This window comes from Zalophus californianus, chromosome 5, assembly GCF_009762305.2.
Source record: "Zalophus californianus isolate mZalCal1 chromosome 5, mZalCal1.pri.v2, whole genome shotgun sequence".
NCBI classification, from domain to species: domain Eukaryota; kingdom Metazoa; phylum Chordata; class Mammalia; order Carnivora; family Otariidae; genus Zalophus; species Zalophus californianus.
Window position 1 is genome coordinate 18,379,788 of NC_045599.1, and position 27,251 is coordinate 18,407,038.

The 27,251-nt window shown below is 36.7% G+C and overlaps 1 protein-coding gene across 8 annotated transcripts in view; it reads left to right on the top strand.

Annotated features, from left to right (window-relative positions):
- The window catches only part of CSNK1G3 (casein kinase 1 gamma 3), a 107,299-nt gene that overhangs the window by 26,161 nt on the left and 53,887 nt on the right, over window positions 1-27,251 (top strand). For 5 of the 8 annotated variants that reach the window (XM_027605455.2, XM_027605457.2, XM_027605459.2 and 2 more), the window contains exons 2-4: window positions 8,426-8,853; window positions 16,256-16,296; window positions 20,689-20,758. In XM_027605455.2, coding sequence (XP_027461256.1) covers window positions 8,676-8,853; window positions 16,256-16,296; window positions 20,689-20,758 — 289 coding nt within the window. In that variant the 5' untranslated portion in view covers window positions 8,426-8,675. Of the gene's footprint in view, window positions 1-8,425; window positions 8,854-16,255; window positions 16,297-20,688; window positions 20,759-27,251 lie in introns of those variants that run through there. The other 3 variants (XM_027605458.2, XM_027605460.2, XM_027605463.2) reach the window with 1 other exon arrangement.

Here is a 27,251-nt window from a genome sequence, read left to right on the forward strand (position 1 = left end):
TGAGTAAGGAGGTGATCTGCCAGAAAGAAGTCCACAAAGGCTTCCTAAAGGAAGTTAGGTGAAATAGTAAGCAGGAATGAAAAAGAGGGAGGCAGGGGCAAAATGGGGGAATGGGAAAATTGTTACTATTACTATTTCCTATGTAAAACAAAACAAAACAAAATAAAAACAAACCTCTAAAGAAGCCAAAGGAGGGTCCAAAGGAGAATATGGGGGGGAGGGGAAATTATACTCTGGCATCACAGAATAAAACCTGTCCCCATTTGGCATTCTGAAGAATTACTTGCCTAAAGACTGGTTCCCTGAGTACTTATTCTAATGTGGAAACTAACAGTCAATAAGTACCATGACAAAAGGTATTTGCTTTCTAGTTTCCTGTAGTCCCCAGTATTCCTTATTGTCTTCTCTGCTTGGTTCACTCATACATATTACCTGCTTTACTTGTTTGGGCATTTGGATTTGTGACTCATGGTCTATTGGTGTTAGGTAAAGCTGAAAGAATGTCCTCAATTTTCAGAACTGATTTTTCTTTGGTACTAGGATGAATCACTGCAGAAGGCAGAAATGCAGACAGTAATAACAGAGTAAATCAGGCAAGGGAACTCCGTCTCATCCAGGAAATTCTTGGGAGCACGGTAGCACATCGGTTGGCATATGTGAATAATGCTCACGGAGGTGTTTCAGGTGAATGAAGAGCCTGATGTTAGGAGGCTGGTGATAAGTAGCTGGGAGGGCTCTAAGTAGGAATCATACACCTAAAACCTGGAAATGTTTAGAGATAGAAATAACTAATTTATTAATCTACAATATCTATTGACTGCTCTACATGCCCAGTAGTGTACTAGGTTCAGAGATCATGAAGTTACATACAAGAGTCGTCATCAAATTTGACAGGAAATTTTAATACTGTGCATAATTTGTAAGAGTATCCTTAGAAATCTCCTCGTCTAATCCTATTTTATAATTATTAAAATAAGCATAGACATATTAATCGTTGCCCAAGTCTTTGCTATTAGTTGTGTTCCAAGACTTCTTTTTTCTAATCCTCCATAGGGAGGTGGCATCAAAGAGGTCTGGAAGCACATAGGGTCCCCAGACCTGGGAGAACTGTTACATTAGAGCCGGGTACAAAGATTGGAACTTAGGTATGAGAAGAGGTTATATTACCTTACATAAAACTCATTCTTAGGAAATGGGAGTTAGAGATTCTTTCTGGGGACTCGAAGAAGTAAGTGGCTATGTTGGAGAGGCCCACATGGCAATGAGCTATAGGCAGCTTCTAGGAACTATAGGCATTGTGTAGGACGTGAGGGTGGCCTCCATGCCAGAGCCAGCAGAAAGCGGGGGCAAAAATGTGAATTCTGCCCATAATCTGAAAGGGCTTGGAAGATTATTCTTCCCTACTTTAGTCTATAAATGAGAATGCAGCCTAGCTGATACCTTGAATGAAGCTGTGAAGTCCTGAGCAAATGACTCAGTTGAGCTGTGCCCAGACTTCTGATCCACGGTAACTGAACTAATACGTGTGTATTGCTATAAGCTGTTAACTTTTTGCTAGTTTGTTACACAGCAATAGAAAGCTAGTACTTTTGGTCGTGTCCAAGTATATTGTATTCTTTAGTGTTATAATGAACATAGCGCTTTACCATCTAATTTTGAAATACCTTGTCCACCCTGTCCTGTGATTTAAAAGCATGACAGTCATAGCAGTTTGTGGTGTGCTGTGCAACAGTGGGAAATGACAAGCGTGCCACATGTGTTCTCTCACAGCTACTCAACTCATGTAGCATGAAGCAGCCATAAATATATGTGAATTAACATGGCTTCATTCTTATAAAAATTTATGAACAATAAAATTTGAATTTCATCTAATTCTCATGTGTTACAAAATGCTATTATTATTTTAATTTTTTCCCCCCAACCAGGTAAAAATGTAAAGACCATTTTTAGTTTGCAGTGTATGAAACAAGCCACAGGCTGAATTTAGCCTGTAGGCCGGAATTTGTGGCTGTAGTGAGTAGCCAAACTTGTAGGCGATACTGATACTGTTAGTAGATAGTTGCTGTAATTGGGAAGGTACTAGCGCTGTTTGAAATCCTTAATAAGAAAATATTTTAATAAAAAATCTAGTTTATAAAAATATTCTGAAGACTAAAAAATCTATTATGGGTTTATGAAGAGTTTCTTGAGTGTGGTGAACTGGATGGGCTAAAACAGAAAGCAGCTTCATTTCTCACTAACCAGTATTATTATAAATCTACTTTGATTATTTCTACTTTTGTCACTCATGGATGATATCTTAGCTTCCATTGATTTCTTGTCACATATTTATAAGAATAAGTTCACTTTTGGTAATGGACTTATTTTCAGGTATTAAAAATACCCGTTCTGGTTTTGATGTTCAGTGTTAAGCTAATTCATTGCTTCTTTCAACCACTGTCTCCCCACCTCTCACTTTCAGGCCTGGCTCTTGGTTCTGGAACTTTGGGGAAGGGGTTTGGTTGTCTCCTGACTCTGTCCCCCATTCATTACGCTGGCCCTTAATCCTCTACAGTTCGAATTGGGTGGAGGGATATGAAAGCAAAAGGGCAGAACTCCTTCATTGCTGTACACAAGTATGTGTATGCATTACAAAAAAGGTCTGGAGCATACGCACCAAACTGAAAGTAATGGTTATTACCTCTCCATAGGCAAGTGGGATGGAGGACAAGGGGTGTGGGTATCCCAAGAGGTATTTTTACTTTATCTTTATTATTTGAATTCTTATTACATGTAGATTGTGTTTTGGGTATTTGATTAAATATAAACAAAAAACTACATATTGAAAATAACATGAAAAATTGCAAAAGGAAAATTACTTCTAGAAGTAATAGAAAAAGTATAGAAGTATATAGAAAGGCCCTTTAAGCTTCTAAAGTAAAGTACTAATATGTTCATTAACTCTACGAAAAGTAACATTTTCAGATAACTTATGATAATGTTATAGGATGGAAAAAACATGAGCTTTCAGATATAGCATGAAGTTTTTTGGATGTGGGTTATTTCTAAAAGTCAACATTTTGAAGTGTCGTTGACATACAATATACATAGGTTTTAAGTATCATTTTATGATTTTGGGCAAATGTATACACCTGTGTAATCCTTTCCCAGTTAAGATGTAGAACAGTTCCTTCCCCCAGAAAGTTTCCTCATGCTAACTCTTCACTCAGATATCCCAACACCCTAGGCAACACTGATGTAATTTCTATCACCACAGCTTATTTTTGCTGATTCTAGAACTTCACGTAACTAGAATCATATAATATGTACTCATTTGTTCCTGACTTCTTTCACTCAAATATCTGAGAGATTTTATTAAAAAAATTATGTTCTTTTAATATATACAGAGCTATTGATATTTTGTTTCATCTTGTAATCCTGTGTTGGATTTTTAAAAAAATTTGTCCATTTCCTTTTTTTTTTTTTTAAGATTTTAATTATTTTAGAGAGAGAGAGAGTGCACAGGAGGTGGGAGGAGGGAGAAAGACAAGCAGACTCTACACACTGAGCTTAGAGCCCGATGTGGGGCTGGATCTCATGACCCCAACATCATGACCTGAGCTGAAATCAAGTCAGTTGCTTACCCGCCTAAGCCACCCAGGTGCCCCAAGAAATTTGTCCATTTCATCTGAGTTATGAAATTATTGGCGTAAAGTTGCTCATAATTGTCCTTTATCCTTTTAAAATTTCTAAGATCTTCAGTGATGTCCTTTCTTTCAGTATTGTTATTGGTTATTTGTATATTTTCTCTTTTTATTTTTGATCATTTTTTGCTAGGAGTTACCAGTTTTATTGTCCATTTTCGGAGAATGAATATTTTGGCTTTATTTACTTTCTCTATTGTTTATTTTCTACTTACTGATTTTGTTCCTTGGATAATTTCTTTGGATTTCCTTTCAGGTTCATTGACACTTTATTCTGCTTTATACAATCTACTTTTTTTTTTTGAGAGAGAGAGAGAGTAAGAGAGAGAGCACGAGAGGAGGGAGGGTCAGAGGGAGAAGCAGACTCCCTGCTGAGCAGGGAGCCCAACGTGGGACTCGATCCCGGGATTCTGGGATCATGATCTGAGCCGAAGGCAGTTGCTTAACCAACTGAACCCACCCAGGCGCCCTCCAGTCTGTTTTTAAGTGTATCCAGTGAAGCTTTTCATTTCAGATATGAATCTTTTTATTCTAGAGTTCCCATTTTTTTGTATGATAGTTTGGCATTTATCTGCTGAGACTACTCCTGTTTTCACTCATTAAGACTAGATTTTCATATAAGTCCATGGGATATTAATAATAGCTCTATTAAAGTACTTCTTAAAGTGATGTCTAATTTGCTCTTTTCTAACTTTTTAAGAAGAAAACCTAGATCATTACCTAAAAGTGTTTTTAAATGTAGGCATTTTAAAGCTTCTGATTTTATTCTAAGCATTGATCTAGATACAGTTTACAAAATTGAATATTTCATTATTATTTTGTTTTTTTCTCATTTCTCGTGATTTTTCAACTCATTATTTAAAAGTGTAATTTTTTTTTAAAGATTTTACTTATTTGAGAGAGAGAAAGAGAATGCATGAGCAGGGGGAGGGGGGAGGGGGAGAAGCAGGCCTCCCGCTGAGCAGGGAGCCGGATCCGGGACTTGCTCCCAGGACTCCGGGATCATGACCTAAGCTGAAGGCAGACGCTTAATGACTGAGCCACCCAGGTACCCTAAAAGTGTATTTAATTTTCAAATATTTGGGGATTTTCTAGATCTCATATAATTTTTGATTCCTTTTTAAATTCTATTTTGATCAGCGAATGTGCTCTGTAATATTTCAGTTATATGAGACTTAAATTATGACACAGCATATGATCTTTCTTGGTGAACATTTAAGGGAAATAGTCTGTAGTTTTTGGATGTTGTATTTTATAAATGTCAGTTTAAGTGCAGGGTATTGATGGTATTAGTTTAGATCTACTGTATCAGTATACATCCTGATATTTTTGCCCCCTTTTTAATTTTTTTAAAGATTATTTATTTTAGAGAGAGAGAGCATGCGAGAGTGGGGAGGGGCAAAAGGGAGACGGAGAGAAATATCTCAAGCCGATTCCCTGCTGAGCGTGGAGCCTGATGTGATGGGGCTTGATCCTATGACTCTGAGATCATGACCTGAGTGAAAACCAGAGTCAGTCCCTCAACCATCTGAGCCACCCAGGCGCCCCTTGATATTTGGTCTTCTATTTTATCATTTATTGAAACATTGTTAACATTTTCAATTTCGATTGTCTTTTTTCCTTTGATTTTCTTAGTTTTGGTTTTGTTAATTTTAGTTTTTTTAGTTTTTTATTTTGCTCATATGTATTTATGATTTTTATGTTTTTCAGTTTCACTGGTATTTTTGGCATTATGAAATGGACCTCTGTATCTTTGGAGATATTTCTTTGTTTTGCTTTGTGTGATAATATTACTTTGTTTACTTTGTATGATAATATTATAGCTTCTCAAGCTTTCTTACACTTGCAATTTGCATAGTGTATCTTTGTCTCTTCTTTTACTTTCAGTCTCTTTGTGTCTTTGTATTTGAAATTGTTTTTAGAGATGAATCTAGTTGGATGTTTCTTTTTTATACAGCCTGACAGTTTTCCCTTTTGAGAATATGGTCCATTTTCATAGTCCTTTGTGTGTTTTTGACTGTAGTGTCTTGCTCTTTGTTTTCTTTTTGTCTCATATGTCTTCTTTCTTTTTTGTTTTAATCAGATGTTGTTTATTGTTTTTATATTTTGTCTTAGCTGTTTAGTTATTCCTATTGCAGTTAATTTTTTTTTGGCCTAAGTATTAAAATATACATTCTTTACTTGTCATTGGCTACTTAATATTGAACCACATCATTCTCCACAAATATAACAATCTTAAAATAATGCAGTTCCATATACTACCCCCCCATTTTTGTTGTAATATATTTTACTTCCATTTTTGTTATAAATGACACTAAAAATTTATTTGTGCTTTAATCAGTAATTTATCTTTTAAGGAAATGAATACCCATGCATTTCTGATTTCCAGTGCTCCTAATTTCTTTTTGAAGTTTCACAGTTCCTCAATTTGTAGGTTAATGTTTTTCACTGAATTTGGGACAGTTTGAACCATTGTTTATTTAAATATTTTTTTCTGCTCTATTCTGTTTATTCAGTTTAATAGGACTTTAACAGCTAGTTAGTAGTTTTAAAGTCCTGTTTTCTAATTCCACTATCAGGATCATCTTGGAGTCTTGTTTATTTTGTAGCTTGGTTTCCTGGCTTTGGGTCACATTTCTGCTTATTTGCATGTCTGGTAATTTTTAATTGTATGCTAGATATTATAAGTTCAACATTGTTAAGAGTCTGGGTCTTTTGTCTTTTTAAGTATGTTGAGTTTTTTTATGGAATGGAGTGAGTTTAATTTATGCTTTTCTTAATCCTATCTAGGCTTGGTTTTAGGCTTTAGTTGAGTCCTGGAGGGTAGTCTTTACTCTAGAGTATGGTACTTACACTTTTTTTTTTTTTTAAAGATTTTATTTATTTATTTGACAGAGAAAGCGAGAGAGGGAACACAAGCAGGGGGAGTGGGAGAGGGAGAAGCAGGCCTCCCGCTGAGCAGAGAGCCCGATGCGGGGCTCGATCCCAGAACCCCGGGATCATGACCTGAGCCGAAGGCAGACGCTTAACGACTGAGCCACCCAGGTGCCCCTAGAGTATGGTACTTACTCTTAAGACGTGGTCTTTGTGGAGTCTCAGCTGAATTCCTGCAATATTAATGAGTTCCTTCCACCATGACTACATATGAACTTAAAGCTCTCCCAGCACTGTGCAGCCTTTAGTATGTTCATTATTCATTTAACCCCATAGTAGCCTAGGTATTTCAGAATATTGCCACCCACATGTGTAGTCTAGCTTTCTGCCTACCACTGTCTACCCCCAGAACTGTACCACTGCCTCACCTTGTGTACCACATCCTGCAAATTTCACTTGTTTCAGCAGTGACTGATCTGTAATCACTGTGTACGACCTGTGTTTCACCTCCCGGTACTGTTGCCGGAAAATTACCCCTCCCTAGAGAGCTTGGGTAAAAGTGGGACTCACCTTATGTGTTTGCTTTTTCTTGAAGATCACAGACCACAGTGCCTGTTATTCAATACCTGAAAACAGGTGCTTTATAAGTTTTATTCAGTTGTATAGTTATTTACAGCAGGATGGGAATTTCAGTATCAGTTACTCTATTATATTTGGAAACGGAATAAGCAGTATATGTAGAACTCATTCAGTTTTACGTATACCAAACAGAGGCTTACAGTTTTATCTGCAAAATATGAGTATGGCAGAAATAATAAGAAACACCTTAAGCACATCGGGTATTAGGACTAATTGCCTATTTGGGGGATTGCTGGGAATTAATCAGAAAATACTATTTGTTTCAACTCTTGTTGTGATTGCATTATATAATCAGTTTCAGAAATAGGAATAAGAAGTCCTTAATATTGATCCTGGTTTCTTTATTAGTGACTATATTTTGAAGTCATTTCTTTAATTGCAAAGAATAGGAATCCACTCAAAGTGTTCAAACAAAAATTGGAGAATTGCTTAAGCTTGCAAAATTGAGGTATGTTAGATGGGTGAATTTCCTAGAGAAGATGAATGGGGAAGACTCCTCCAAAAGCCTTTTTTTGAGCTTTAGAATGTTTTCATGTATATATTAGAAAATATAAAAGCACATCTTCTCCACCTGATAAGGTGGGTGCCAGTATTTCTTAACCTTGTGAAATTACGTTTTTTTAAAGGCGTAGTTTAGATGTTATGTAAGAATTGTTTCCCGTGATAGATGGCAAGAATGTTCTTTGCATTACCACTTTTGAAGTCCATTTCCACATATCGTTATAAATAATAATAAATATTTATTAATAAATAATATTTGAATTATTTCCTTTTTTTAAGAATTTTATTTATTTATTAGAGAGATAGAGAGTGAGAGCATGAGCGGGGTGGGGAGGGGCAGAGGAAGAGGGAGAAGCAGGCTCCCCAGTGAGCAGGGAGCCCGACGCGGGGCTCGATCCCAGGACCCTGAGATCAAAGTGGAAAATCTTATATTGACTTATTGGTAAAAACTGAAATGGCTTTAAGTTGTAGGGTCTAGATTAATGAATGTATATTGGCTTATGAAATAGCACGTTTTTGATATATTTTTAGTTTTTAATAAATTTCCTTTGTTTTTGTTATCTTTTTGTTATTAAAGTATAGGAAAGAGACTAATGGTTACTTTAAGTCTACTGTGGTTTAAGTGGGAATCAAATGACAATAATCCATTGCTTGAACTTATGGTATTAATATCCCCAAAATGTTTTTTAATTCTTTAAGTTGACTAATTTTCTTTTCTAATATTCTAGCTCTCTATCAATATCAGCTTACATCATTGAAAAGATAATTTTGAAGATATGTTTTGCTGAAAAGACAACTGAGAAAAATTTTACGAATGGGATGAACACGCTCCAGTTAACTGACTACCTACTGCAATTCGAATGTTAACAATTACCCACCTGGTACAGTTAACCTAGTGATGTACCTGTTCTCACAATACCCTATTTCATTGTGCTTGTCTTGATTAAAGAATTCAAAGTGGAGTACCGCAAACTTGATATGGATAATAAAAAGAAAGACAAGGACAAATCAGATGATAGAATGGCACGACCTAGTGGTCGGTCGGGACACAACACTCGAGGAACTGGGTCTTCATCCTCTGGAGTTTTAATGGTTGGACCTAACTTTAGAGTTGGAAAAAAAATTGGATGTGGCAATTTTGGAGAATTACGATTAGGTAAGACTTTTGTTTATTATGTTGGAAGCATTTTTTTTAAACTGAAAGTACTTTCTAATGAAAATGATATAGTTATTGTTTAGTTGTTTAATTGTGATAATTTAAAAGAATATAAATGTTGGAAATTTCTTTCGTACTTGTATTTTCATTTGTAAGGAGTTCCCTAGTATATGAATGTCTGTTTACTTGAGATCGTCCATCCGGAATATGAGAAAAAAGAAAGTAAATTAAAAAGCCCCAAAAAGCTGAAAAAAAAAAAAAAAAAGACCCGTGAGGAGCCATTTGCAGTGTATTATTTAAGAATGATATTTAGGTTGCTACCTTTTCAGATTTGAAAACATGTCGTAACTGACTACTTTAGGAGGGTGTGTATGGCTCAAAGTCAAGGTAATATATTGAAACTGCGTAAAAATCAGTGAAATTGGGGAGCCTAGGTGGTGTAGTCGGTTAAGCATCCGACTCTTGGTTTCTGCTCAGGTTGTGAGATCGAGCCCTTGCATTGGGCTCTGCATCCATTGTGGAGTCTGCTTAAGCCTCCTTTACTCTCTTGCTGCCCCTCCCCCCTTCTCTCTCTCTCCAATAAATAAACCTAAAAAAAAAATCAGTGAAATTTACATTGTAATTCCATCACCACCCACTCCCCAACCAAGTACCTCCAGGGTGGGGCTCTGAAATCTATATTCTTTTTTTTTGGAGACCCAGTGGGAGTGGTAGGGGTAGAAGCAGAGGGAGCGGGAAAGAGAGAGAGAATCTTAAGCAGGTTCCATGCCCTGCTTGGAGCCCTAGGTGGGTCTCAATCACACCCTGAGATCATGACCTATAATGAAATCAGTGTCTGATGCTTAATTCACTAAGCTACCCAGGCGCCCCAAGAAACCTATATTCTTAACAAGGGACACAGAGTACTGATTCAGTTTATTTTTGTAATCAGACTGCTTTGGTAAACATTGGTCTAATTAACCTCCCAACTCTACATTTAAGGCAATTGAAACTCAGTGAGGGAAGGTTGCCTGCTAGATGTCACACAGCAATTTAATGACAGACTCAGGACCAAAATCTAGGCTTTTAACTGCTAGTACAGTAGAGATATGGCTATCTTGAATGAAGAGAACTAACACGGCAGCATGGTTATATGGGCATATCAGTACTGAGGTTCCTTGAGGGCTTTGGTCAATGGACCACCAAGAATGGAAACTTGCGATGTAAAAAGGAAAATTTAGCTTTACAATTTTCCTTAGATATAACCCCACTTTTTAGAAATCCAATTGTATGTTTATCTACTCAATTACTTCTCCTTTTCATCTTGTAAAACACCCTAATTTGTAGTTAGTCCTTCATTTTAATAGTATTTTGTGTTGTTAATGTGCATTAAATCTTTTCATGAAGCAAGCCAATAAAAGGCAATGACATACTTTGTAAAGAACTGTGATTGATGTGTTTGGCAGACTCTTGCATTTTAGTAGGGACTCACATATTTGAAAGGGTGAATGTTTTACACTTTATTTTCTGAAGGATATTGAGTTGGATATTTTGAAATTCTTAAACTGTTTCTGATTTTGGAATTGGAAAACAAGGTTATTTACTTGTGTAACTTTGAGCACCCTTCATCCATCCAAAATGTACTGCATGTCTGTCATGTAGGAGGCATGATTTGGCACTGATAATACTGGAAAAATATAAAAATTGTACAAGTCAAGTAACCACTTGGGGCCTCAAATTCCTCAACTTTAAAATGGAATTATTTCTACTTCCTAGCTTATTGTGGAGATGAAATTTAGATGATAATGTAAAAGGACCAGCACTGTACCTGCATATTTTAGGAAAACAATGATTGTTCTGCTTCCTTAAAAGATGATATCAAGATATTTGTTCTGTTTTAAAATTAAATTGATGGCATGTTGAATGTACTTTTATTTAAATTTATATGTATAAATTAGCTCTACAGGTATATATTTTTCATATGTATGTATTTGTATTCTTCCTATCTCTGTGGATATGACTATATTGGCCTTTTTTATTTAAAAGTGGTTTCATGTAATTTATTTCAAAATAACTACATACGTATATGTTTACAAATACATTTATGTGTATGTATACCTCCGTGTGTGTGTGTGTGTGTGTGTGTCTGTACACGCAAAGCGAATCTAGCTGACCCTTTTCACCGGGACAATACGAGAAACTGTGTGTACCATATACAGAAACTGTATATGCTACATATGGTGAAAAAGCAGTAAAATACCCCTTTCTTTTACAGTCTGTGAATAATCAGGAATAGGAATAAAATGATTTATTAGTCTGTCCATCCATCCCTCCATCTATCCATCCATCCATCCATCCATCCATCCATCTATTTATCATCCACCTGGCTGTGTATCTATATCTAATCTGTCTATGGTTATTTATTGTATGTTTGTATATATTTGTTTAAATGTATGATCTGTACTCTGTGTATTTGTGTTTTATGTGTATTTATAATATATATAACATCTATACTTACATAGCTAATTTAGTCATTTTATTCCTTTTTATTGATAGGATACCAAAGAAAGCAGCATTTTACTCCTTTTATAAAGGCCCCAGATAATGTTTCTGTATAAAAAAAGTTGTTCAAAGCATCATTCTTTATATAGCTGTGTAAACATGCTAATGTTAATAGGTGGTTTGGACTCTAAGAGTGCTTGCTTTAAAACAACATTAATAGGCACATCTTGAATATTTGATTCCTGGCCCTAAAATTTTTGTGATTAGTATTGGGTGAGAAAAAATATAAGGTGTACATGTTATAGGGAAGTAACTTTCAGCAAAGATGCTGTTCTGTTGGCATTTTGGGCTGGATGTTCTTTTTTTTTTGTAGAGGACTGTTCCAAGTACCTCATGTTGTTTAGAACTCTCCTTCTAAACAACAACTTCATGTTGTTTAGAACAACTAAATAAAGGTTGTACCTCCACATACAACCCCAAATACCTTTCCCCTGCCGTTTTCAAATGCCCCAGGTATGATGCACCATTGAAACTGCTCTTACAGGTAATTATTAAGAAAAAAAAAAAAAAGTTTGAGATAAAACTGTCCAAATGCTTTGAGATTTAAAAAAAAAAGGTAAACATTTTAGGGCGCCTGGGTGGCTCAGTTGGTTAAGCGACTGCCTTCGGCTCAGGTCATGATCCTGGAGTCCCGGGATCGAGTCCCGCATCGGGCTCCCTGCTCAGCAGGGAGTCTGCTTCTCCCTCTGACCCTCTTCCCTCTCATGCTCTCTCTCATGCTCTCTCTCTCAAATAAATAAATAAAATCTTTAAAAAAAAAAAAGTAAACATTTTAAATAATGTAAATTACATTTATGTAATTGATAGTACATTTTTATTTGTTTTTTATTGTAAAATGATTAATGTATTTTTGGTTTTATTTTATCTTTATATGTATTGGTGGTAAGACTTGCCTTCTTCCTATTTGTAGATCTGTGTCTAGCTTAGACAGTCAACCGAAACCCCTAGAAATACTGGGGCACTGAATGAGAACAAACATAGCTAGCTAAAATACAGTGTTTTATTGTATATATTTCTTCGTTTTTCTTCTATTATGTTTTGACATCTTAAAAAAATCTTTCTGCCTGGGGAGAGACTACTCCTGCTGGGTCTAGCCAATTCTTAGAGATAGCAAAGGAGCGTGCCTTTGTTCTGCAGAGTAACTGGTCCAGAGCTATACTGCCTCTGTCTGGCCTGTGTATTCTAGGAGGCAGTCCTCTTCATTAATGATCCCATGGCTAGGTACGAGACGAGAGACCACCTGTATAGCCCAAAGACCCTGGAATTATTTGCCACCAGAATTATTCAAACTAGCAATCCTGAACTGTTGATCCTGCCAGGCCTTGGCTTTCTGCAGAAACTCCAATAAAGGCTTTGGCCTCAGCTCCCTTTCCTTTGTTTCTGTCTCCCATCACTTGACCAAAACATGATACTTTTCCTGTGACTCTCTGTCTAGGACCTGAGAGGATAATAAACTTTGTTTACCTGAGCCTCTTCTTTTTTTTTTTTTAAAGATTTTATTTATTTATTTGACAAAGAGAGACACAGTGAGAGAGGGAACAAAAGCAAGGGGAGTGGGAGAGGGAGAAGCAGGCTTCCCGCGGAGCAGGGAGCCCGATGTGGGATTCGATCCCAGGACCCCGGGATCATGACCTGAGCCAAAGGCAGACGCTTAAGGACTGAGCCACCCAGGCGCCCCTCATGAGCCTCTTCTCTGTCCCCTCTCGTGACTACCCCTGAATGACCCGTCACATAAAAGAACACAGAGCAAGGCTGTTACATATAGCTTTATGAGATACTATATCTGAAATAAGTTATTGTAACTTTTGACATAATGAAGTATACCACAGGAGTTTCAGTAACTGCTCTTATTTTTGTTTCTTTTCTTCTATATAGTTCATAATTCTTCTTGTTTGATTGCTTTTAAGAATTGTTTTATTGAAAATTCTGCAGGCCTTACAATATATATCAAATAAATATGCAGATTTGAGTGCATCCATCATTTTTATGCTTATTGATTTTCTACTGCTACTAACTGAAGCATATCATGGAACTTAATTGAGAAATGTAATAATAAGGAACAGATTGTGATGCTCTAACAAAGAGGTCCTAGAATATAGTGGTATTAAGCAAAATAGGTTTTTGTTGTTTTTTGTTTTTTTCATGTAACACAAACCAGAGGGAGAGCACCCGGGGCTGTCAGGGCAACTCTGCATCCTCAGTATATGGCTTCAGTCTGTGTGTGTAAGATCGCTCCTTTGGTTGCTGTCTCGCAGCTAGCCAGCCAGCAAGAAGAAGAAAATGGGCCAGGAGAGCACACATTCATTTTTGGAAGTGAGGAGGGACAAACCTTTGCTCATATCTGGAACTTAATCACCTGGCCACACCACCCTGAAAGAGAGGCTGGAAATGTAGTCTCTAGCCGACAGCCACTTTAAAACTGAGTCATTCTCTTATTATAGAATGGAAGGCTTGGATATTGGTGGGCAACTAAGTTTGTTCTGTAAACATATACATACCTTCTGTAGAACATAGTTTTTTATGATAATTACCACCCAAATACCACCAAATTGGTAAAACCATCTTTTCAAGTTCAGTATAGCACAAAGTTCTACCAGAAATGTCCTTTGAAATCGGATTAAAACATCAGTTAATTGGAACCAGCCTGCTTGGAGCCTTGTCTTAACTGGATTCCCTCTACACATACATTCCCTCCCTCTCACTCATATTATACACATAAAGACATACTTTGCGTGTCATTTGTTTGTTCATGCATGAAAACATTGAGTAAAAGCCAAGTGTGTGAGGCTCGGCCTGTGTTGGGTAACACAAATGCGTTGGTAGTATTGTTTCATCATTGTTCATGTTTAAAAAATATAATCCTCAGAGTTCAACAAAATTATTTAATGTTCAAAAAAAGATGATGCTTTAAGGGTTTAGTGCTTTCTGCTCTGACCTAAAAGTAGACATTTTATTGTATAAATGCCAGGAGAAACAGTACTTGTAGAAGAATTTGGTATATTTTGGTTCTGTGGATTTTGTATTTAACCTCACTTCTTGTCCTGTGGATAATTTTTCCTTGTGTACCTGTGACTAAGCATCATAGGCATAGTTGTGAAAAGATGATAATGTCTTGAGGAAATACAGATTCTGTCTTTGAACTCAAAACAATTATTCCTTTGTGAGACACCTGTTCCTCAAGATGAAGTTCCTCACTGTATCATTAAATGATTCACTCGGTGCTTACTCAAGGAAGCCTACAGTTTCATACGTACTGTATTCTTGAAAGTATAGATGAAGGCACATCTAAGTGTTGAACTAATTGACTAAAAATATTTTTAGTTTTCTCGTTTTTTTTTTTTTTAAATATATATGAGATCAGCGAACACTTGAATGTACAGTCCTCTTGAGTTCCATCCCTGTGCCAGCTGTCATGGGTTAGGAGCCCTATGCTACATAGCATTGGTACAAATCCTTGTTTTTTTCCATCTTTTCTTCATTTTTATAAAATAAGGACAAAATTCAGAAGAGTATTATCGTATTTGTATGAACAAACACTGCTGTGTGTATCTGATACTGAAATTTTGCCTGGTTTTACTGCCATTCATTAGCTACTGTAGAAGAGGAAGTTAGGGGTATTATGGTAGAAAATCACATGTGTGAAAGTTGATGATTGCGTATTCTGTGTTCAGTAGTTATGTGAACAGGGCCAGTTACCATCACAATAAAGAAAAAACAGCTATCATTTTTTCTGTTTTTCTCATTATAAAAATAATACAGGCTTATTGAAACAATGTTGGAAATTCAGAAATCACATTCTGTTTTATTCTTTTTACTGTACTTGTGAAGAAATATGTTAATTTATGTATCAGAGATATTAAATCTTTGGTTTGTTACTTACCTGTTGTTTGTATATGGTAAATTTTTTTCAGCATACAGACGTTTAACATATTTTATGCTTTCCAGTCTGTATAAAGTCTTCTTAACTTTTCCACCTTTTTAAAATGCTCAGAAAGGCTCCTATATATTGGGTGATTTTTTTTTCTTTTATGATCTATATCTACATTTTAAAATATTCAGAATTTAATTTGGTTATAAGGTAAGACGTTAAGAACCCTTGTTCCCCTCAAAGTAGTTACCTAGTTTTCAGATTCAGTTACTGAATAATGTTTCTTTCTTTGTTTCATTTTTAATATATTCCAGATTTTTTCTGTGTTAATATACTTACTAGATTACATATGAGCTGTAATGAGATTACATCTCATAATAATGAAGGATTTAAAATGAGATGGTGACTGGGAAAGGAATTTTGTATTCCTTTCTTTATATAGGAGTTCTGGTTTTGAGATTTATTTTAGCATGTGTTTGACTATTGATTTACTTTCTGAGTTGTGTGCCGTATTCCAGCAAAATAATAATCTTTCCATTTTTGTAAGTGGGCTAATGTATTTATTAATATTACCTTCTACCCTGAATCCGGGTGAAATGCTAAATACGTCATTGAGTTGATAAATTTAAGATTTCCTTGTCATTGGGGTTTTTGCTATATAGTTGGAAGCAAAGACTTTTGCTTTATTTGAAGATTTATTAGAGAGCAAGAGAGAGCACGCATGCGCATGCACAGGAGGAGGTGTAGAGGATGAGGGAGAGGGAGAATCTCAAGGAGGCTCCCCACTGAGCGAGGAGCCCAAGGCAGGGCAAGATCATAGGACCCTCAGGAGTTGGATGCTTAACCGACTAAGCCACCCCGGTGCCCCCCCCTTTTGCTTTATTTAAATATGTTATGTGCTTTTTTTTTTTCCACCCAGAGTAGAGTTTTGCATACTATCTCTTTAAAAATTAATTATTGGTAGAATCTGACGTTTTTTCTTTCTTTTTCAAGGGAAAAATTTATATACAAATGAATATGTGGCAATTAAACTGGTAAGTTCATGTTTCTAATTTTCCTGTTTTGTCTTTGATGATTAGCCTATATTTTAATTACTTTTCTGTTTTCCTATCATTTATAATTTGAGTGTTTACTGGGGAAGTGATACGCATAACTGGGTTTTTTTGTTGTTAAGCTGCAAGCATCAGCACGCCCCTCAAGTATGTGATAATGTATAGATGTCTGTGTCTTTCTGTGCCACGAAAACTCAGTCCCTTTACTTTGATAGCATTATAGAATTTCGTTTTCGAATTTTGGTACAATTTTTCATTTAAAGAAGCTGGCACATTGGCATTTTTAACTATTGAAAAACTAGAAAGCAAAATTTCTCTTAACGATTCAAGCATTTGGACAAAAGTGTCCTTAGTATTCAGGATTACATTCTTTGAAACTCTATTTCCAGGTAGCTTCCAAAATCTCTTTTTCTACTGATCTTTTTTATATGGTAATAACTGGCTCTTGTTTGACCTTCAGGGAATCAGAGATTATTGATGTGAGTGGAGGGTAGCAGAGAAAGCAAACTCCCATGGGACCTATCTAGAGTCCTAACTGTGCCAACTATGACAGCTGTAAGGCAGCTCTTCTTTGGAGGAATTGGGATCCGGGAATTTTTATGAGACCTAACTTTCTTCAGGCACAACTTTTCTTTCTGGCTGGCCAGCCAGGTTTCCCTGAGGTTAAGCACGGCTTTGTTTTTCCAGTCCGCTTGCCATTGTCAATCTTGCTTCTGCCAAAATAACCACTGTTATTAGGGTAATGTGGGATTAATATAGAAGGAGAGACTATTAGAAGAAGAGGCAACAGAGAGAAGTAGAAAAACTTTCAGGATGAGCTAGAAAACTGTACTCCTTAATTTTAAGTGTCTTTGTGATTGTAGACTGAGTTTTGTTTATTTTCACTGGGAAGTAAAGATGCACAATAGGGTTGTGACTCCACCAGGATACTGGCTGGCTGACAGGTCGTTTGGGACTGGCTTTTGCCTGGATGAGTTCACCATAGTTTTAAGGTCTGCTCCTTGGCTTTATGATAGCAGATCTGTTTGCTTTTAAGATCGTCACTGGCAATTAAAGGTGGATTTACGGTAACCGTTCAGTTCACCCAATCAGTCAAGCTCTCAGAGATGTAAATATTTGGAAGAATTAACTTCTAATTCAAAATGAGGTATTTTACTATTACACATCCACAGTGCCCAAATCAGTATAAACGTGTTTGTTTTCTGTAGGCTGATATGCATAGAAAGTAAGTTAAAATGACAAAGTTCTCTTCTGAGCATGAGATCAGAACAAGGGGCATTGGTTTGTGTGAATCACAATAGGGAGGCCGAGGTTGCAGGCATTGGACAGTCTGAAAGGGCATTGCTGACTTTCATTTCTTTGGAATTCTTCCTTTTTCCATGTTCTAGGCCAGCGGTCCAGGATCTAGACATTGTGTGGTGTTGGGAGTGGGGGTGGCACACAAGGACAGCAATGTGGCAACACCTGTATTTGGTGTTAGTGCTATAGCAGCGCCGCTCGGGGGCGTGGTTCGTGGTGCTGAACTGACAGCCTGGGGCATATCAACCACGGTGTCGCAGCAGGAGCCATGGCTCTAGGCTGACCTGTCCTTGTCTGATTCAGGCCTTAATTGGTAACCCTTAGGTCTTGTTAGTCTCAGATTTGGGACTTGTTTACCCTGCTTGCACCACTGGTGCCTTAGTAAACATTTAGTATGTCGTCTTTCATTCATATATACACGTGTGTACAACTCTTTTTAGTTTATCTTCATGCCATATCACTATCCCCTTAGTTACTGTTTCCCTCTTTTTTTTTTCAGTTTCCCTCTGCTCTGACTTACTCCTTTTTATAAAGCGCAGTGATCAGCACTACATATAATAATTGTGGTTTCTTTGTGAAACTGGCAGTTTTTTTGGATCTGTGTCTAGTATTTTGAGGTTTAAGTATGACATATAGAGTCACCTTTGCCTTGAATTCATCCAAAAATATATTGGTAGGACAGAAGACATTTCATATAAACTATTGGACCATAGTTTGGTACTTAGTTTATTAAATATGTTTGTATATGAAATATAAAATTTCCTTATATGTTTTCTTGTTTGTGTATATAACATATAATTTTGTTCAGAACCTGCGTTAAAAATAATCACTTGAAAATGTTATGTCTCTCTACCTTCAGTGCCATCTGATTTCTATATTTTGGTACAAATAGGGGCATTTTGATAACAGTGGTGTTCAGAGAGCAGATTTCAGTGACAACTTTCAGTTCTGCTATCTCTTAGAAAGGTTTTCACATTTATTTAATGTTATCCTAGTTCATGTTGATAGTTTGTTTCTGGGTAATTTGTTAATCTGACCTCAGCTGGTACCCTTATCTGTTGTTGTTTGCACTTATCTAATAACCTGGTGTTCATGAATAATGAAAATGTCAGCCTGTTAGACTTTTGTTATATGGTGGTGTAATAAAATTTTACTGCTAGTAAAGTACTGGAATCAAGCTGAACTGACTCACCTAAATTAGATCTGAGTTTGTCTTTTTATCTAGGGAGTTTTAGTGAGTAAGTTATATATTTAATTTCACTGGTGATTGCATAAGTGGGCATTTTTGATTACATACTATTTTTATGGTTACATACTTTTTTTATGGTTACATACTTCTGTAGAGTTAAGTGAAGAATTTATAGGTATAGCACTCACTATGTGGAAGGCACTGTTTTAAGTCATATATGTAAATGTATGTATATATAATATAAATAATAATATGCATGTATGTATAATGAAAAGGATAAAGTTTTATCCCCTCTTTTGTAGAGGAGGAAACTGAGATGTACAAAAAGGTTAAGTAATTTGCCAAAGCCACTCAGCTAGTCCGTAGTAGATTTAGGATTCAGACTCAGAAAAGTGTAGTTTTAGTGTCTGTCCTTTAACTATTCTGTCCTGCCTCTCAAGAGCTAAGCTCATTGTTTTCTCTTACAATAATGTTATGACTGTAATTGTTCCCCTGGGATTTCACTCATTCCTTATCTGAAGTCTTTGTCCTGGGTTATAGTTTTCATTATAATAGGTCTTGGTATAGATTTGTTTTTAAAGTTCTTTTGTTTGGGATCCACATTCCTCCTGAGTCTGTAGTTTGTTGTCTTTCATCAGTTCTCAAAGATAGCAATTACTTCTTCAGTTGTTGCTTCTGCTCACTTCTTCCCCTCCTGTCCTCCTGAGACTCTTATCAAATGTCTATTAGATTTTCGCAGTGTATTATCTAGGTCTCTGATCTTTTTTCTTTTTTTCTGTATTTTCCATTTTTCTTCTTTCATAATGCATTCCGTATAATTTTATAGAGGCATTCTACATCATTTTCTAGTTCTATAGATGTTTTCCCTTATATCTTCTAGTTTCCAAAATTTCTCTTCTATTGTGTTAATTTGCTGGCAGACTGAGTTTGCAAGTTCAATTATTGAAGTCTTAAAATTTTTTTGAAGTTCTTTTGATTTTGTTTAAATATTGTTACTTTGTTATACTTTCCTATTGGATCTTGTACAGATTTCCTGTTACTTTCCTGTTAAATAGTTTCTTTCTACAGATATTTTCACACATTTCTTGTTTATTACTTATATCTAGAGTCTCTTTTGCTTTTGTTTTTGTTGTTTCTTTGTGTGTGTGTATGTGTGTAAATCTTAAAAACATTATGTTGGGTGAAAGAAGCCAGACACACACATATAAAACATACACTGAAAAATGTCATTTATATGAAATAGAACAACAGATGAAACTCATCGAAAGGTGATAAAAGTCAACAAGGGACTGCCTCTGAGGGAAGGATGATGGGAATGTTCTGAAGGTTTTTTGAGGTGGTGGTTGTGGGAGTATATGTAGTTAACTAAGCTCATGGATGTAATGCTTATGAACTTCGTGTTTTATTGTAAGCTATACCCTAGTTAAAAAAGATTTTAAAAATATCTTGCTCCTGTCAAAATTTTCATATTTTCATCTTTGTTCTTTCTCCACTTGTCTATGACGTCCCTTTAACCTAGAACCTTTACATGAGAAATACACAGCTCAGAGGTGAATTCTTGGGAACGGGAGAAAAAGAGTAAGGGCCACCGTTTTCCCTAGTCACGAATGTTTGGAGTATAATTTTCTTCAGAGTCAAAGAGTCAAACATAGAGATTTCTTTACTGCTTCTTCTAATAGCCAGTTAACCTTATGTACATTTATGGTATCAGTTGATTTTAATTGAATGTAAAGTTGATTTTTATTTGGATCTAATGTTAGAGAAAGATGCTTAGTAGAATATTAAATTATGAGTTTACACCAAGATTTATAACATTTGGGATTGGGGCCTAGTGATATTTTAATAATTTAAATATTTTTTGTTATTTTTGTTTATTTTTTAATTAGGAGCCCATGAAATCCAGAGCACCACAGCTGCATTTGGAATACAGATTCTACAAGCAGTTAGGATCTGGAGGTAAAGTCTTGTATTAATTTTTAAATTTGTAATGAATTGTTATAATAACTCTTTGGTTTCAAAGAATAGATTTTATTTTTTTATTTTTTTAAAGATTTTATTTATTTGACAGAGACAGAGATAGCGAGAGCAGGAACACAGGCAGGGGGAGTGGGAGAGAGAGAAGCAGGCCTCCCGCAGAGCAGGGAGCCTGATGTGGGACTCGATCCCAGGACCCTGGGATCATGACCTGAGCTGAAGGAAGACACTTAACGACTGAGCCACCCAGGCGCCCTCAAAGAATAGATTTTAAATTTGGTTAAAATGAATCACTTCTTAAGGCTATCCTTACAAGACATTTCCTTACTAGAGTCTTAATGTTCTCATTTTATTTTATTTTTTTTAAAGATTTTATTTACTTATGTGTCAGAGAGAGAGAGAGGCAGGCAGAGGGAGAAGCAGGCTCCCTGCTCAGCAGGGCGCCTGATGCAGGACTCGATTCTGGGACCCTGGGATCATGACCTGAGCCCAAGGCAGACGCTTAACCTGATGGAGCCACTCAGGTGTCCCTCTTTTTATCTTAATTATGACATTTTTTGGAGCTTACTGTGTTGGTGCTAATATGAATAGAGAACATTGTGAAAAAATTGAATTTGAGAATACAAGATGCATGTGACTCCTATAGTCTTAGCCTTTTTGGTGATATTATAGTTGTTGAAATGACTTATGACATAGTGGTAGGTTGAAAAATGGCCCTGTAAAAGATATCCATATCATAATCCTTGGAACCTGTAAATTTACCTTTGCAGGTATGATGAATTTAAAGATCTTGCAATGGGTAGATTATTCTGGATTATCTTGGTATCTCCTAAACACAGTCACAAATGTCCTTGTAGAAGAGAGGCAGAGGGATATTTTATATACACAGAAGAGGAGAAGGCAAAGTGGCTACAAAGGCAGAGATTGGAGTGACAGAGCCGTAAGCAGGGAATGATGGCAGTCACGCAAACCTGGGAGCGGCTTCTAGGATCCTCCCTCAGAACCTTCAGAGGAAACTTGCCCCTGCCCACACCTTGGTTCAACCTAATGACGCTGATTTCAGATTTCTGGCCTCCAGATTTGTGACAAAATAAATTGCTGTTTTAAGCCACAAGCATGCAGTAATTACATTGGCTGTAGGAAGTTAGTACTGGTGAATTTTTTTTTTAAGTACAGGTGTATTTTTATGTAAACTCTAAAATTAGTGAGAATGGATTTTTTTGCCATTGGAAAAAAACTAATGAGAACATTTCCTATAGTATGTTGCATTGCCTTTATGTGGAAGCCTCTCACAGCTATACTTTTTCTGTTTACTTCTGTTCTGCTAACTGTAATGATTTTGTATGTGTAGTTTCTTATCAGGTAGGGATATTTTGTTTCCCCAGATTTAATAAAATGGAATTTTTTCATTTGTCTTTTTGTAAGCACATATGTTTACACTCTAGTTCATAGAGCTGAGCACTTCTTAATGCATTATTAATTTTGCACGTTCTCTTTTTCCAGCAGCATACTTTCCAAATGAGTAGTCACTGTGGGGACGGACAATAAGTTGACATTTTGTATTAATATTTTTATCACAGTAGGCTTCTTATCATGCACATCTAAGTCTGATACAGATAGCCGTCCAGGAGTTATCAAAATTATCACTGACAACTGAGATTTAAAGGATGGGGGAATAAAACTAATTATGTGTGAAACCATACATATTAGTTAGAAATAGCAAGTGCTAGAAAGCCTGAAGAAACTAAGTTAAAAAAAAAAAAGAGTTTATTGGCTCATCTACTGGAAATTCAGAGAAGGGACCTATTTATAAGATATTATTGTACCCAGGATTTCAAATACTGCCATCAGGGACGTTCTTGAATTTGTTTCTGTGCTCTGCGTGTGTGTGTGTGTGTGTGTGTGTGTGTGTGTGTGTGTGTGTGTGTGTGTGTGTGTGTGTGTGTGTGTGTGTGTGTAAGATTCATTTTCTGGTTGGCCCTTTTTATGAGATGGCAGAGGTAGTTACCAGTAGCCTAACTTAGCAATTATGTCATTTCTTTTCTTTTTGTTTTTTTAGTAAAGATTTTATTTATTTATTTGATGGAGAGAGAGACAGAGAGAGAGAGGGAACACCAGCAGGGGGAGTGGTAGAAGGAGAAGCAGGCTCTCTGCCAAGCAGGGAGCCTGATGCAGGGCTCGATCCCAGGACCCCGGGATCATGACCTGAGCCGAAGGCAGACGCTTAACGACTGAGCCACCCAGGCGCCCCTCTTTTCTTTTCTTTTTTTAAAGATTTTATTTATTTAGTGGAGAGAGGGAGAGAGAGTGAACACAAGCAGGGGGAGTGGCAGAGGGAGAGGGAGAAGCAGACTCCCCGCTGAGCAGGGAGCCTGATGTGGATCTTGATCCCAGGACCCTGGAATCATGACCTGAGCCGAAGGCAGATGCTTAACCGACTGAGCACCCAGCCACCCCTATAATGTCATTTCTTTCCTGAAAATCTAGCAAAAGTTCTAGGACCAAATCTTACTGTCTTATTTTGTGTCCCATGCCTTTCCTTGTTTTAATTGCTATTTGATTGCCCAGACTTAGATCTTTTGCTCATCTCAGCAGCTACCTGAAACTCTGGGACTAAGAATGGGGCAAGGTGGTTGCCTATTGGGAAACTGAGGTGTTAATCAGAAGGAAGATTGGATGCTGGGGAGATAAAAGGTAATTAGATTGGTCATTACTAACATAGTAAAGCTATCAGTTGGAAAAATAGGATTGAACACTTTAATTAGAGAAGAATGAATAAGTCAGTTTAGAGTTTAGGGAGTCATTGAATACCAGAGGTACACTTAATTTTATTATTATATTCTTTGCCTTTTTTAACTTTAAAAGTTATGTCAGAGTAGTAATAAAAAGGAAGTCTGCGTCTTTACCACTTGAATGCCATAGGGCTGCAGTGTTCCACAGTGACAGGGTCCACCATGTAGAAGACAGTCAGTATATATCAGGTGCTCCCCTCTGCTCCATGGCATAGCATTTACATAGGTCAAAATATGAATGCTATTGCATGGAGCTGACAAAATTGTGAATATTTTTGAGTATTTTATGTGAATCATGTGAATTTAGGTTACCGTATAGTTTTTTATCAATCATGAATTTTAAAAACATTTTTGAGTGTCCCTGTGAGCTTTGTAGAAAAACAAGAGTTCAGTTGTTTGGGGGAGGGACTGATGATTTTAAATAGTTTGAATTTGGGGCTGCTGGCTGGCTCAGTCAGTAGAGCATGTGACTCTTGATCTCAGGGTCCCAAGTTCAAGCCCCACAGTCAGCGTCTAGCCTACTAAAAAAAAAAAAAAAAAGAAAAGTTTGATTTTGGAATTGATACTTGAAAGGATTATATTTTCAGACTGCTCTTAATCATAAATAAGCCATTCAAAGTAATTTAACTTAGAACTCTCTTAAGGTACTTTAAGTTTTATTTAGGTAGCAGTTTGCTTGTTAGTATTCTCTTTAAAAATAGGTATAATTAATCAATATCCACACTATTTAATGAACTCCTAAGACTTGACCCCAAGAATATGGGCAGTCCACTTCAAAAGTGGGCAAAGGGCTTAAATAGACATTTCTGCAAATATATACAGATGGCCAATAAGCACCTGAAAAGATGCCCAGTATCAGTAATCATTAGGGAAATGTAAATCAAAAGTACAAAGATATACCACTTCATACCCATAGAATGGCTGTTATCAAACAAATGAAAGACAACCGGCAACCAGTAAACAAGTGTTGGTATGAATGTGCATTGCTGGTGGGAATGTAAAATGGTACAGCTGCAGACATTATGGAAAACAGTTCCTCAAAAAAGTTAACCATAGAATTGCCATTTGATCCAGCAATTCCACTTCTTGTTATCTGTACCAAAGATTGCATGCTAGCAGATACTCGTATACCCATGTTCAGAGCAGCATGATTTGCAGTAGCCAAAAGGTGGGAACAACCTGTGTCCATCAGTGGATGGATGGATAAACAAAATGTAATCCATACATACAATGAAATATATTATTCAGTTTTTTTTAAGATTTTATTTATTTGAGAGAGAGAGCACGAGAAGGGGGAGGGTCAGAGGGAGAAGCAGACCCCCTGCTGAACAGGGATCCCGATGTGGGGCTCCATCCTAGGACTCCAGAATCATGACCTGAGCTAAAGGCATATGCTTAACCAACTGAGCCAGCCAGACACCCTGAAATATTACTCAGTCTTAAAAAAGAAGGGAAGTTTAGACACATGCTACAATATAGATGAGCCTTGAGGACATTTTGCTAACTAAAATAAGCCTGTCATGAAAGGACAAATACTATGTGATTCCACTTATTTGAGGTACCGAGAGTAGTCAGATTGAGAGAGACAGGCAGCAGAATGGTGGTTGCCTGGGGCTGAGGGGAGAGGGAAATGGGAAAATACTATTTCATGGGTATGGAGTTTCAGTACGAAGTGATGAAAGAGTTCTGGAGATGAGTAGTGGTGACACTTGCCCAGCAATGTGAATATTTGCCTCATACCACTGACCTTTATGTTTACAAATGGTTAAAATAACACATTTTATATCATGTATGCCTGACCGCAATAAAAACAAAAATGAAAAGATGGATTTATTTAGAATTATTTATTGAGCTGTCTGTGAAAACATATATAATTTCTCTAGTTCTGCCTGTCTGGGTTTTGAACCCCCTGTAAGTCCATATGTCTCTCGTTCTCTTTCTCTAACTGCCCAGCGAATATCCTTGTTTTCTCTCTCATTTGTTCACTGAATCCATTCTATACAGACAGTGGGACCGTACAGCTTTAGTGCATAGATGAGGGATTGCCTCTCTCTTACTACTTAGCTTTCTGTAGGATTAGAATATTGTGTTTTATACCAAGATCACTTTCTGTAGTAGCAAAAATGTAATATTTTGAATAGTCTTGTCACATCCAGTCAGCATTTCCTGAGTCAGATAAGATCTAGATTTGGGAGTCATCAGCACATAGGTGGTTTCTAAAGCTAAGGGAATGGTTGAGATCCCCCAAGGGAGAGTACAGAGCGTGACATGAGAAGAGAAACAGAGACAAAAGCATGCTGACCATGGTGTTGGGCACAGATGACTTTGTCAGTAACAAAAATCATGATAGCAGTAGTTTACACAAGTGGAGGGATATTTTGTGAGGAAAAATCAACAAGGAGTTTTCAGGTAGACAATTGTAGGGTTGATATAGCTGCTCAAAAGTAAGGCACTGGCTCTCTTTAGCTTCCTGCTCCTGTTCTTAGTATGTGGCTTTCATCTTAAGAGCCGGAATTTTTTGAAACTGAAGGGAGGGAGAAAAAGATGAAATTGGTGTCTAAATAAGGATAACTTCCAATTCTTTATCTCTTGCCTCTGTTCTTAAAATTTAGTTACTCATGTATGTCCCTAGGGGAATGAGAAATTCTGTAACCTAGAATTTCGCTCCCTCCCTTCTTTTCTCCTTACTTTTCCAGTGATTTTTCTCTCTTCCCAAAGACCTGTTTGCTCTTTTGGATTATCTTGTGCCATCAGTGGCACATCCATTCAAGCTGAAAACATTAGTTGCCTTTGATTTCAGCCAATTGGGATGATCCCAAAGTTCTGTCATACCATTTAGCGTAAAATCCAAATTTCTTTCTCTTTATGCTAATCCACTTTTTGGTTGCTCTCAACTTACTCTTCCTTGAAAAGATCTTATTATTTTCATCTGTCTGTATTTTCTTTTGTGGAATGTCTTTCTTTCTCAATGAATTCCTTCTTTCTTCAGGCCCTAGCTAAATGTCACCCCTTTTGCAATGCATTTCCTGACATTGTTTTTTTCTTTGCAGAAATGCTTCTTCTTTGACCTGACATTATTTTGAATATATCTTTAGTTTTCTTGTATCATATTATATTACGTTATTATTTGCTTATGTCTGTCCCCTCCATTAACATTTGAACTGTTTAAGGGCAGTGAAATGATGTATTCGCTTTTTTATCCTTGAAACTGAGCAGAGCGCTTGACAATTGTAGTTCCTTGGCAGATGGTTGAACTGATTTCTTAACTGATTTCTTTTTTTTTTTTTTAAGATTTTATTTATTTGAGAGAGAGAGAATGAGAGATAGCACGAGAGGGAAGAGGGTCAGAGGGAGAAGCAGACTCCCTGCTGAGCAGGGAGCCCGATGCGGGACTCGATCCTGGGACTCCAGGATCATGACCTGAGCCGAAGGCAGTCGCTTAACCAACTGAGCCACCCAGGCGTTCTCCTAACTCATTTCTTAAATGAGAAAGACTGTTTTCTCTTACTAGATGTGAAGTTGTGATATATAATATATTCCATTTCAAAATTTCCTATAGTTTCTTTTTTTTTTTTAACTTCTGGGATTGGTGTTGGAAGTTTGATATACCAGTATTATAAAGATTGTTATATTATTAAGTTTTTAGTTTATTTCATTTCTGACATAGAAGCATAGTCATACCA